The sequence below is a fragment of the Tachysurus fulvidraco genome, chromosome 11 (assembly GCF_022655615.1).
Source record: "Tachysurus fulvidraco isolate hzauxx_2018 chromosome 11, HZAU_PFXX_2.0, whole genome shotgun sequence".
Lineage (NCBI taxonomy): Eukaryota > Metazoa > Chordata > Actinopteri > Siluriformes > Bagridae > Tachysurus > Tachysurus fulvidraco.
Window position 1 is genome coordinate 13,796,806 of NC_062528.1, and position 13,956 is coordinate 13,810,761.

Below are 13,956 nucleotides of genomic sequence, written 5' to 3' on the forward strand. Positions count from 1 at the left end.
GTATCTGAAAGTATTTATCATATCATGCACTGTATTTTGCTCTCTCCGATCCTGAAACTCTGCTTGACTTGTTCCACCATCATTTATTTGGAAGTGGGAGGGAACCAGAGAACCCAAAGGAAACACATGCTTAACCCAATGTGAGCTCTGGATTACAATTCAAGGAAAGTCTCCTCACTCAGTAGCAAGGAATTTGGGACAGATCAATGCTTAAACTATAACAATTGTAGTGAACTTCATGCATTATTTTTAATTACCAATATAATAAAGCTGCAATTCAAGCGCCATCATGGCTAAGCTGCCACTGTTGAGCCCTTGAGCAAGGCCTTTATAACTCTCCGCTCCAGGGGCACTGAAACATGGCTGACCCTGTGCTCTGAAGAAGAGTATCTGCGAAGAAGATAATTTCACTGTACTGTAATTTATATGTGACAAACAGTTCCCCCAATACTCTGCTTTTTTTAATAAATTTTTATTTTATTTTATTTTTTTATGTTTTATTTTTTGTAATATTTAACTAATTATAGAAATGGATAAAACTAGTAGGGACCAGATAACGATGAGTATATCATCTGCACACAGAGAAATGGTTATCTTGGTGAAGCAATAGTGCCCTCTTCTGTTAGAAAATAAGTACTGCTTGTATTCACACACACACACACACACACACACACACACACACACACACACACACACACACACACACACACACACACACACACACACACACACACACACACACACACACACACATTACCACCTCCGAGGTCCAGGGTCCTCGGTTCAGTCCTGAGCTCAGGTGACTGTCAATGCGGCATTTCACACCTTCTCCCTGAACAAGTGATTGGGTACTGGCCAGGTTTTGAAAGGAGTGAAGGCTGAAAGGAGTTTGTCCATATGTGAAAGTCTAACACCCAATATGGAAGAAGAAGAAAACACATCAATAACTGTAGATAAAAGTGTCAATTCAAGGCAACATAACAGTAGGGTTCTTTAGCAAGGCTTGTTCAGAAGGTATGTAATCTGATGCAATTTCCTTTTCAATACAGAACCCGACTACTCCATCTATATATGACAGATAATGGAAGGTTACTCTATATAAATATGCACCTTTCGTAAAGAACACACACACAAAAATACTCCATCTACACTGTTTATTGCCAACAGCATCCACCTCCAGTCACACACTCCCTTCACTCGGGTTGTAAAACACGCTTTCATCTTATGAGGGAAAAACACTTGGCCACCACATTTTGACCTAAACACTGTCATAATGCAAAACCTTGAAATCCAAGTCCATCTGACCGAATTACAGGCAGCATACATGTTCATATCTACAACAATTTAGTTAGTCATCCACTGGTCATGTGGATCTGGTGTCTAAGTGGGAAAATCACCACAATAATGGATCTGAATTCTCACAGAATGTAATGAATGGCCTGTGATTAAATGAATTCAGATAAGGCTTTATTTATTTTATTTTTTTTGAGATGTCATGTCTTGTGCAGATAAAATACTTTAGACTGTTCTATTCTACAAAATTAGACAAAAAAAAGCATCCCCTTAGACTTATAATGGATGACAGTCTACATTTTATTAAAACAATTAAAGTAAGCATAGAAATACAGCTGTGCTCTATGAACCAGGATAATGGACATCCTTAATACTGCAATAACACATCAATGATTAAAGGCTTCAAACTGTGACTTGCATGAAGAATGTGTAAACCCATAATCCTGTTGTGCATTTGGAAGAATGAAACATCAGTGATGCCTGTTTGTTTTCCTGTTTAGTTTATTTAAGTGCTGTCTAATAAAAAGGGCACTCAGTAGTAATTATGGTGAAGAAATGATTTATGTTTAAACCAATCCGGTTTTCTCAGCTGTATAACACATGAATTCCTCCGATAAAGTAAATGTGATTCGCATATGTTAGTTTTACATACCGTAGTGTGACTTGTTATAATAATAATTAATTATATCTGTATAATTGATGAGAAATTTTCATCCCTCATAGTTTAAAAAGATTAAAATAGGAAAATATACCTCAAGTGTACAATTTTACAGAAAATACTATTTCAAATTGGTATTCAGGTACAACAATCTAAACAAGACAAAGATTAAATACTAAAATTAAGAAAAGTCGGTGAGGGAATAGAGTGGTTGGAAACAGAGGTTTGGGCTAACATCAAAATCAGGAAGGTAGATCAACAGATACCATTAATATCCTAATCTTCTAACTGGAAGAGGAAACTGGACCAAGGGTGGAGGTAGCGATCAAACCCCCAACCACACACCTTCCCAAATCCAGCAATCTTCACACTTAATTAAATTTTGTAATGTAAAACGTACTTTTATAGTGTTAACTAAAATGTCACATGACAAATTATATCACATAAACTCATAAAAGAGGACGCCTACATTCAGATGCATTTATGTTTATTTATCCTATAAGCTGGGGGCACGGTGGCTTAGTGGTCAGCACGTTTGCCTCACACCTCCAGGGTTGGGGGGGTCGATTCCCGCCTCCACCTTGTGTGTGTGGAGCTTGCATGTTCTCCTCGTGCCTCGGGGGTTTCCTCCGGGTACTCCGGTTTCCTCCCCCGATTCAAAGACATGCATGCTAGGTTGATTGGTATCTCTGGAAAATTGTCCGTAGTGTATGAGTGTTAGTGAATGAGAGTGTGTGTGTGTGTGTGTGCCCTGCGATAGGTTGGTACTCCGTCCAGGGTGTATCCTGCCTCGATGCCCGATGATGCCTGAGATAGGCCCAGGCTCCCCGAGACCCGAGAAGTTCGGATAAAGCGGTAGAAAATGAACGAATGAATGAATCATATAAGCTAATAGTATGAATGACAATGTTGTTGAATTTGGTTTCTGGGATTTATTCTTAGGTTAGACTGCACTTTTTTTGAATGCACTTTGATACGCAGCTATTTTGGATTTTATTTGGAGTGCAAGTAAATGGAGTGTTTTTTATTGCTGGTGAAAAAGCTGCTGTAATGAATTATATATTGTTTAACATTCCACAGCAGCAGAACAGGATGAGGTGCGGTTTGTATTGCTGATGTGTAGCCTTACACAGTAGGACACACATATGCAAGCATCTGCTCTCTAATGGGTGATGTGTGAGAGCGATGGGAATCATGAGGAGACAAACATTTGCTTTGATAGAGATCTTAAAAACACTATTTATAAAACCATATCTTAAGGGGTTCGTGTACAAAACTTTGTATCACCCAGTTTTTACTTTAATTTAATGTTTATACAAGCTTTTATTTAGAGCTAGAAATAAATCTTTCCTCAATGATGTCGCATACATTTTCTCATTAATTTCATAGAAACCTTTATCAACTAGAATTTTACTATGTACTATGAAATTATATACTTCAGATTAGTCACGTAAAAGGTTAGTTCTTTCCTCACCCATCTTTCACACGACACGGTCTCCTGCTTATTTATAACATACATCATGAAGTAAACAGGTGCCTTTGCTTTTGAAATTATTTCTAACTGTGGCATGGAGAGTAATCTGTATTTTAAGTAGAATATATTGAACCCAGAACTCCTCATCTCTAATGGAGCTCCATGTTGCTATGGTTGCATCTGGGGAAAAAAAAAATCTAAAGTGTTGCTTCAAATACACTCCCCGCTGAAAGTATTAGAAAAGCAAAGGCAATTAGTTTGTTTTTCCTTTATGTTGGAGAAATCTGGGTTTGAGATCAAGCACAGGATCCCTGCAAGAAAAAGTGTTTGTGCATATATATGGTGCACGTAACTCACATTAGAGTTTGGGTGCATAGAGTCCGTCCGTCTGCCTCTCAAAAACATGTCTGTAAATGAACCAGTTATGCTAAACTGCCCACTAGGTTTGAATGTGTGCATGGAGCCCTGAAATGGACTGACACTCTCATCCAAGGTGTATTCCTACTTCACAGCCAGTGTTACAACAGGCTCTGGGTTCCCTGTGGCCCTGACCAGTAGTAAACAATAGTAAATGGTTAATGGCTAATGAGTGAATGAATGTAAGTGATGCAAAATGCTAAATATTTCTTTGATTTGGCTCAGTTAAAAAAGAAGAATTCATAAAAAAGAATTAAGAATTATAAACTTTTTTATTCTGTAGATATCATGACTTTACAGATACACTTTAGATACATATTTATGATTATACATTTCTGAATTCATAACGAACATTTTAAAGTGATATGTCTGGTACTATGTATAGTATAACAAATTTTTCATTTTGGAATGTACGGGTGTATGAGGTAACTGCAACCATTAAAATTACATAAAAATGGTCTCATTTTTGTGCATATTTTTGTAGTTTTTTTTTCCTTTGTTGTCTCCGCCATGGACCAAATGTAGAAGCCTACTATGGTGGGGGAGATGTTAAAATGGCACATTTTGCAAATTACAGTTTTATCACTATCAAAAATAGGAATTTGGTTTTTTTTTTCTTTTTTCCTTCAGTGACAAAGAGAAGACGTATGCAAACCACCTAGACCAAATCATGTAATTAAACCAAAACTTGCAAGGTACCTGTAGTTCTTACATGGTGATGACAGCACCACTGCCATAACCACTCACGACATTAGACCTCACAGCTAGATTGTCTCACTGCCATCACGCAGCTTCGGCAATCCATCACAATGACTTTACACAGAGAAATGGCAAACAAATCTGTTTCACAGGAAGTACATGTAGAATCAACACATTTTAGAACTGCTTTTTGCTTTCATCTTTTTTTTTTTTTTTTTTCCCCTGGATGATTAACCTTAATTTTTTGCATAAATAAAAAACCCTTCAAATATGTGATTCAAATGAGGAAAATAAGAATAACATTAGCGAATAAGGAATACTTATTCATTATATATATATATTCAGTATTAAGGAAAAAAAATTGGTAAAAATAAACAAAAATATGATCAGAGAAATTAAGAATACTATGCAGAAGAAATGGTTGATTCCAATCACATCTGAAATCATTACTCTCGAAACAAAAGAGTTCAATAACATGTTTTATGGTACACCGACTCAACATCCAAAACACAAGGGCTTACATAACCAGAGAGTGTGTTCCATGAAACGCATCACAAGATCAAGACGCAGTCAGTACTGTTGTTATTTTTTTTCTTCTCACCAAGGTGCAAAAATAAACGGATAAGCATACATTTTTTTTGTGCTGGACAATGTGCTGGACAATATTCTGGAGCAAAGCATGTAAAATCAAGCTACAGTTTACTTACAAGATAATAAAAATAACTTTTGACTGTGTTAGGTTCCTTGTTTTTTTCCCCTCCCCCCACCCCCATAGTCATTGATCTAACCCTATACCAACCCAGATCTCAAATGAGCAGGTCCTTGCATCATGCTGTACAAAAATATACTACCATTTCTCGTCTTTTTTGCATCCCTACACATTCTGAACATCAAAAAAAGGGTTTTAAGGAAAGTGCTAAATGAATGTTCTATAAGGTGAACAAGTATATCAGTCTCCCTTCTCTCAGTGATGTCATTAAACTAATCTCCTAGTGAGAGCTTGGTACCTTCAGGACCTCAAGGCTTTTCATATCTCTTCACTTTCTTCCACGTGTTGGTGGGACATTGGCGTCCTCTACCTCCCTTTATCCCCCTCCTCTGTATTCACTGGCCCTCTGAGTTCCATCCCTTAACAGCACACCAGTGACCAGCTCATCAGTGAACAGCTTACCAAAGAACAGCAGCCATGGCACCGATGACCAGTGCAACAGGTTGAACAACTCAAATTCGATAAACAGCACCTAGTGCACCAGCAAACAGCTCACTGGCAGGCCAATGACCAGTGCACCAGCAAACCAGCTTACCAATGCTGGTACTGTACAGTGCACCAGCACACAACGTACCAGCAAACAACTCACCATCAACCCACACACCAGCACACACATGACCAGTGCACCAGCAACAGCTCACAGCGTACCAGCAAACAGCTCGCCAGCAAACTGCACACCAGCGTAAATCACCAGCGCACGAGCGAGCAGTGCACCAGCAAACCACGTAGCAGCAAACCGTGAACAATCACCATGCCAGTTATGGAACACAGGTCCAGAGTCACATACCGGACAAATGATGATAAAACTAAATATAAATAATAAAAAAAACTATAGCTACAAACATAAATGAATGTTAAAAAGGAGTATGCAGTGAGTGGTAAGCTTCGTTCCTAATGCTTCAGTACCCACCTCCCAGCTAATGGGAGAGCAATACTGTGCTTTCTAATAGCGCTACAAAGAAAGAGAAAAGAATCAAATAGAAAAATTCTACAGCCTCAGCTTTTTTCTTTCCCTCATCCTTCCTTTCGCTCACCGTTTCCTCAACCCACTTTGGTGCTGAGAATGAAACAGATAGAAAATGAAATAGACAGAAAAACTAAACCAAAACAACAGGATTTGGCCTTGCGTCTTCAAGGATCACTCGATGACGAGGTACTGGATGGCCACGGCAATGAGGATAGAGGTGAGAGCGAGCAGGGCGATGATGAGGAGGGAGAACTGCTCGTCTGTGAGGCTGCGTCGAGGCTGCTGGCTCTCGCAAGCTTTAGGCCCCACGCTGCTGGATGAGCTGGGAGATTCGATGCGAAGAGGCAGTAAAGTGACACTGGAACTGTACGGCCCCATGATCTCCGGAGCATCCTGGCACTGGCGGATCGCACACACTCGAAAACGGTATTCAGAGGACGAGCTCAGGGAGGAGAGGCGGAATAGAGTATCTGAGCCCTTGTATATCTAAAAGACAGAAAACAAATAAAAGAGACTTCATTATAAAGCACAAAGATTATTTGTATTTTTGGTTAATTCAGAATACAAAGAGATTAAAGAGAGATGCAGGAGTTTATTTTCACCTAGTCTAGGTTTTTAATGGCAAATAACAATGGCTAAAATAATGTTCATTTTGGTCACTAATAAAAATAGGCTTTTAATCATATAATAAATCAAATCAAATGTAGTGAACACAGATGATCAAGAAATTTGATATATTCTCTCTGAACATACTTCAGATGCTTTTGGTGTGTTTAAAAGACACCTGTGATGAGTTTGAACAAAAGTCAGTTTACAAAGCCAAAGCATCCCATCTGCCCACCCACCTCCTCTGAGACTGCTTCACAGTCACATGTAAATGAATGTATGTGTGGAAACTGAAAGGGGTAATGTTACAGGTCCAACCCCATATCGTTAGATGCGTTTATTACATTCAGTATTGGGTCATAGTGAAAATATCAGTTTTCGAGAGCAAGATAGTGCTGTGGCCCTTCTCTAAACTACAGATCTGGCTGATTCACCCTGATGCTCTATTTCTGCTTGGTGCTTCTGCGCTCATGACTCACTTTCTTGATGCTGAATGTCCTACATATACCTCAAAGATCTGATTTTAGGGAGAAAAATATATATTATATATTTATTTTTAAATTATATATTTTTTATGCCCATGTTCCACTTGCTCTGGTGGATAATCTCACATCCTCATATGTTCCTCATTTCAACAGCTTCATTAATGTTTGAATTTAAAGTTGAAGAAGAGTTATGATTTATAATCCTATTATCTACAATCACCCTGATGAGGAAAGGGTTCCTTTTGTGTCTGGCCCCTCTTAAGGACTCTCTCTGATTATGTCCCAGGGACATTTTCTCCTTGTCACAGTCATTAGGGATCTGAATCTACATCCAGATTTCTGTAAAAATGATTTATTAAAATTTCTATAAAAATGAAGTTGAAAGACGAAAGTTAAGATGAAAATGTTCTCTTTTTGTTCTCACTATCTAACTACTGAAATTATCGCGCTGTCCAGGGAATAAAGGCTACTTATTTTATTTGCCTGTTATTTGCTTGATATGTTTTAGAACTAATGTATGAATGTAGAAAACAAAGTACTGTATGAATGTTCATTTCTCTTAGTTGAATAGATTTGCGTTCTGTTTTCAAGTCAAAGAATCAGACTGGACTCAGTTTGTTTAGCAGTTTCTTGTACATTAAAATTCCTAAATGAACAAATAACGATTTTCAACCTGAAAGTGCTGTTTCTAGTTCCACATTTCCATTTTGAAATGGGACGATTTAAATATTATTCATACATTCATATATTTTTTTCTAAATTATTTAGTCATTTTTCATATACAATAAAACATACACTTCTGACAGATATACGTTTCTTTACTGCTTTGAAAAACCATAAACACTCAATAGCAGATCTCAATAGCATTTCTGATTAATCAAAATCCAGGTAACAGACTTGCTGATAAAACCATTCTTTTTCATCAACATGGGTACCTGTTTAAAGTCAGAATTTCCCTGCATGCACTGCAGGCAGTAAATGATTGGATCTCCCTTCATATGTGGCAGGGACTCCCAACTAATCTCACAGGACTCATCCAGTCGTTCCACACGTGGTGCTGGAGACAGATATACACAAAGAGAACACACCGGAAGTGAAATACATCAAAACACAACAGGACAGTGGTCTAACCTCAAGGTGAATGGTAAGAGAATGGAAAGACTTACCCTTGAGTGGAGCTGGTGGTGAGCGGGGGGTGGTGAAGGTGTACACAAGAGAGAAGGGCCCTTCGCCCGCCTCGTTAAAGGCTTGGATGCGAAACGAATAAGAGGTAGACTCATTTAGCCTCTGCACTTTGTGAGTGTGGCAAGGTCCTTTATACAAGGATATAAACCTACAGAAGGACAGACACAGCAACAAGTCTTGGTCTGTCTGTCTTAAGCAAGGGGGATTAAAGAGCTACTGTAATATGCTTTGTTCAATGCCCATGCTGTATGTGATGCATGGCCTCACCTTCCATTTCTGTCCTCCATTTGGAGCTGGTACTGCAGTGAGTCTGTGGGGGAATTCTTGGCTGGACCATCACCCCACTTCAGCCTGAGTGTCTGGTGGCTGAATGCAGTGCACTCCAGCCTCGGTGGCAGAGGAGGCAGAGGTTTTGTCTTTAGTTTAAAAGTGTGGCTAAAGGGACCAGCACCAAGGCTGTTTAGAGCCTGGATCCTTATCCTGTGGATAAGGATACACAATGATGTATTTATACAGTACATTTATACAGTACATTAAGCTTCACACTTGGCTATATATGCTGTTGCATTAAACAAAATGAGATAAAGTCAGAGTACAATTTTACTATTAGTCTGGTTTCTATCCATGTCCTAATTTTAATGAAGCCAAGAAATTTGGCAGAAAAGCACATCATCTCATTTCGTTAACTAACAATATGCAAAGACTCACAAGAGTGTACAAGAAGATGAGCAGTAGTCAAACGCTGTTATTTAGACATTGGAATTTTTTTTTTTTTTTTCCCCCCCATTTCCAGCTTTTTCCAATCTGGAAATCTTAGGTACAACTTCAGAATACTGGCTGTAAAAACAGTACGCATGGCCACACATGCATTTTACTAACAATATTTGGCTCGGCATAAAAAAGAGCAATAGATTGTGCTGCGGCTAACATTGTCATAAATTTCTTATTTATGACGTTTTCCTATTCAATACAAATTTATACAAATTTCCTATTCTGAGGAAAGTAGCAATCCTAACTGCTATGTTTACCTGTAGGTGGTATCAGGTTGAAGGTTCTGTATAATGTACTTCGTTACAGGGCCGGTGGAAATCGGCTGTCTCTCTCCTATATCAATCAGGTAAGATGTAATCTCTGCTCCGTGATCACACGGTGCCTCCCAGCGGAGCCCCAGGCAAGTAGAAGGGGAATAGAGTGGAGGAGAGGGTCTTTCTCCATCTTCTTCCTCCTCTTCTTCTTCTTCTTCATCCTCCTCCTCCTCCTCCTCCACCTCTCCTCTGTCAGGGCCCGTTGCTTCCATCCTCATCTCGCTCTCGCGGAGAGCATGAACAACACTGACCATAGCAGGCACAGAGCAAGGCGTCTGGCACAGTATAACTTCGCTAAACGGTCCCACACCGGCCACATTCACTGCCTGAACACAGACAAAACCACATGTAGGTGAATATTAACATTATCTTAAAATGGAAAAAAGAAAATAATTAATATGATGGCTGTGGACGCAAAAGAAGGTTTAAGTACTTTGCAGTTTATCACGAGTGCTTAATCAGTTTATAATGAGTGCTTAATCCACAAATGGCATCAATGAAAGCTAAATGAGAACAGTTGAACTTTTTCTACACATAAAATGAAGTAAAATCAGAAACTTTTTAGGGAAACTAGAAAAGACTAAAAAGTTACAATATGAATCAGTGGACATGTTTCTGGCATATTTTAAGGATATTCTTATACCAGAGTTGAGGTTTAATGTGTCTTTGACAGACAGATGGTAGATATTTTTGGTACAGCTTTCTGTTAACAGATGTAATGGGAATATCATGTGCTAATGGTCACCACAATATGTGCTTTCATTTTCTAATGCTCACCTGCAATCTGCAGAAATAGTTGGTGGCAGGTAACAGGCCTTTCAGCTCATAGCTCATTGCAGCTCCACTGTAGATCATCTGCATGCTTCCCTCAGCTGCTCCCCACTCCAACCGAAACTCAGTCACTGCTGCACCATTACACGGAGGAGCCTGGAAGACAGGATGTGTTTTAACTGCTAAATCCAAGTGTATGGATATCCAGTATATAGTTATGCTGGCTGAAGAAATGTTGCTCTGAATGAACAGCTCAGTCAATTCTTTGCCTCTAAAAAAAACCAAAACCTTAGCTTTTCTTTTAAAAGTGCAACATGAGTTTCATGATGTGAACTTTTCACCAGTACAATGAAATATAAAGCAGGTCCTTACTTCCCAGCTGACCACAACACAAGAAGGAGATTTGCAGGTGATGTGAGGAGGTCGACAAGGCTCAGGTGCTCCTGGTCCCGTAGTCACCTCAATACGCTCAGAGAAAGGCCCATACTGGCATCCGTGAAAATAAACAAGAATAACATGATGAAATTACAGTTATAGACAGAAGGAAACACTACAGCTGTCAATAGGATTTCATTTACAACCAGACTGAGAAGTTAAAAATAAACCTACAAAATGACACGATTAATGTAAAGGCCATGTGTATAATAACTATGAATACATAACATTATAATGCATTCATGAGGCATCATGCTGATATAACCCTTCATAAACATGTTACAGTTGCATTCTAGTTTTTAGCTATGCCTAAAATGCATGTATAAATTATTAATATAATGCAACAGAAGTGGGTATAACACTCACAGCTGCCAATACCAAAGTGATAGTACATATGAGAGTATTATAATTGCTTATAAATGGTACTTGTCAGAACTAGTTAAAGTAGCATTGTTTGCCACTTTAAATCGATAACATCAATGGTTTCTTACAAACCCAAGATCACACAACAATTATCAGGTTTCCTGTTAATCATGCTAAAATAATTGACTATAAATTTTATTCAATTAAAAAAAGTATAAGAAAAAAAACAGGAATTCATTCTATCATACCGCATTATGCAATGGTGCTGGTAATATAATGCAATAAATCATAAAGTAACATGTCTAAAGTATAAAGTCTAATGCACGGTCATAAATTATACCAATGTGTATAAAGTGTTAGTAATGCATCGTAAGATGTGTATTGTTTATATACACATATAAAACACATGTATATATGCACATATAGTATAATTATAAATAAGACATTGACAGAAAGTGTTATGGACACATGGCCATTCCTACTGTCGTTACACAGAGACGGATTACTAAGATCTCGTTACTTACTAGGGGCAGAGTTCCTTTTAGTGTCCTCAAGAGCAATCACACATTTGGGAAAAGATCAGAAACCGAACCTTTTCTTTAATGTTGCTCTCTAAAGTTATTTGATTTCTAGCAATGCTAAATTACAAAGAAGAAACAAACTACTTTTCCTCTCTTTTCTTCTACCTTTTGCTTATTCTCTCTTTATAAGCATTCCGTTTTGACTTTTTTTCTGTGCAGGTTTTAATAGCTGGTTCCAATTAACTAGCCACGTACATGAACCTTTGCATACAGCTGCCATGTTGAAAGTCTTTGTTCTACTCTGTTAGTATGCTGTCTGTGTATGTTATTGTTTAACTGCAACAAATAATGGTTTAGTGTCGTTGCATATAGTATTTTCTTTCTATGTAAAGCCAATTCTACTAAAGCTCGTCTGAGTAAGAGGTTCTTTCTATGGTAACAGTCAATGACTGACGGTTTTTTAGCATATAATTTTGTGATATCTAACGCGATTACTTTTCAAGCAATAAGTGAATTTTAGGACTCAAATCCAAGTGTTCTTTGATAAAAATGTGTGCACTGCAAAATGAAAAAAATAAACAAAAAAAAGAAAATGCTTAAGAGTGAAAATCTTTACATTTTTGATGACTAATTTGAGCAGTGGAGTCAAATGCGACTTTAACAGCCTTGTTTATTAGTATCAGTTCAGTCATTTTATTTTAGTTTTCCATTACTGAATGCTGTCTAAATGGTGTGTAGTTCTAACCCCAGCTTTATTGGCTGCTCTCAGACGAAAGCCGTATGTTCGCCCAGGTAGGAGACTGTGCACAGTGCATTCAAGCTCTTGGCCTTGATGCACCTCTCTGGCCTCCTCAGAATGGGGGGCGAATATCTCCACACTGTAAGTACACACCGCACTGCCGCCATCGACCTGAGGAGGAGCTGACACACAACAACAGGACAAGTAAATGTAACACTAAAACAAACACACACACAAAATAAATAAATAAAAATGTTGTATGATTACCCCAGCGAAGTTGCACCTCTCTGGCTTTTGGCTTGCCAATTACTCTGGGAGTCTGACAGGGGCCAGGAGGAACAGCTGGAATCTGGACCTGCAGGGTCTCCGAAAACTGACAAACAATATAAAAATAGAGTTAATAGAACAGCAGTGATGAAAACAATTCAATTCAAGTTTATTTGTATGGCTCTTTTTACAATTGACATTGTCTCAAAGCAGCTTTACAGAACATAAACATAGAACAAAAGGTTAATATAAAGAATAATATAAAGATTAATAGAATACAAAATACAAGATTAATATTAGATAGATTTAGTTCAAAATGTGTATGTATTTATCCCCTATGAGCGTCTGAGGTGACTCAGGCAGCAGTGGCAAGGAAAAAGTCCCTTAGACGGCAAGGAAGACACCTTGAGAGGAACCAGCTAATAGAATCTAAGACGCTTAGACAACTAAAGGCAAGGGAGTTAGATCAGGACCTTCAGAAACTGCATTAAAAATACAGACAAACACACACTTTGTTTATTAATATTTTGATGCCAGTGAACAGCAATTAAGTGTGTGTAATAAACACATGCACCTTGCCATTTATCCAAAAGGTCACTGAATGCACTTCACCTAATGAGGTACAGGTGGAACAACACTTTGATCAGCTCATCGTTATAAAGCCATTCATTTAAAGCTTATTATACTATAATTAGTCTGTAATCTAAAATCCTTCATTATCATTAGAATCCAGATAAATGTGCAAGTTATGAGCAGCATACAGAAATGTTATAACACTTTTTTCAAAAACAAAACAACAACATCCACACAGCCTTCTGCAGGAAAGTAAAAGACTTCCACAACTGCATATTCTCAGGCTGCAGCCCACTCACAATTATACCTGAAACCTACCAGAAAAGCTACTCTTCAATTTAACTGACACCGAGGCCAGTGTCTTTATTGTGTCTAGTTCTGTAAATTAAAGCTAATTTACAAAAACAAAACTGTGTGAGTTAATGGATGTTTGTGTTGGACTACTTTACCTTGCTAGTCACTGGTTAGATTGTTTTTTATACATTTAGATTTTCTTTCTAAATTCCTAGTATTAAAAAAGTACTGCGATTCAAAGACCTACTTGAACATCTGTAGAGAATTTACTAGATGAACTCAAACCATTAATTAATTCACTATACTGTAAAGTATTTTGTGTGAATGAAAGTGATTTAAAATGACCCTGTAAAAT

At 38.0% G+C, this 13,956-nt stretch overlaps 1 protein-coding gene across 5 annotated transcripts in view; it reads right to left on the reverse strand.

Moving 5' to 3' along the window:
* Positions 1–4,095: 4,095 nt before the first annotated feature.
* The window catches only part of fndc3a (fibronectin type III domain containing 3A), a 61,944-nt gene continuing 52,083 nt past the window's right edge, over positions 4,096–13,956 (reverse strand). For all 5 annotated transcript variants that reach the window (XM_027145847.2, XM_047820311.1, XM_047820309.1 and 2 more), the window contains 9 exons: positions 12,735–12,840; positions 12,474–12,649; positions 10,782–10,895; positions 10,416–10,565; positions 9,582–9,964; positions 8,821–9,033; positions 8,535–8,701; positions 8,304–8,425; positions 4,096–6,763 (listed from right to left, as the gene is read on the reverse strand). In XM_027145847.2, coding sequence (XP_027001648.2) covers positions 6,449–6,763; positions 8,304–8,425; positions 8,535–8,701; positions 8,821–9,033; positions 9,582–9,964; positions 10,416–10,565; positions 10,782–10,895; positions 12,474–12,649; positions 12,735–12,840 — 1,746 coding nt within the window. In that variant the 3' untranslated portion in view covers positions 4,096–6,448. The remainder of the gene's footprint in view (positions 6,764–8,303; positions 8,426–8,534; positions 8,702–8,820; positions 9,034–9,581; positions 9,965–10,415; positions 10,566–10,781; positions 10,896–12,473; positions 12,650–12,734; positions 12,841–13,956) is intronic.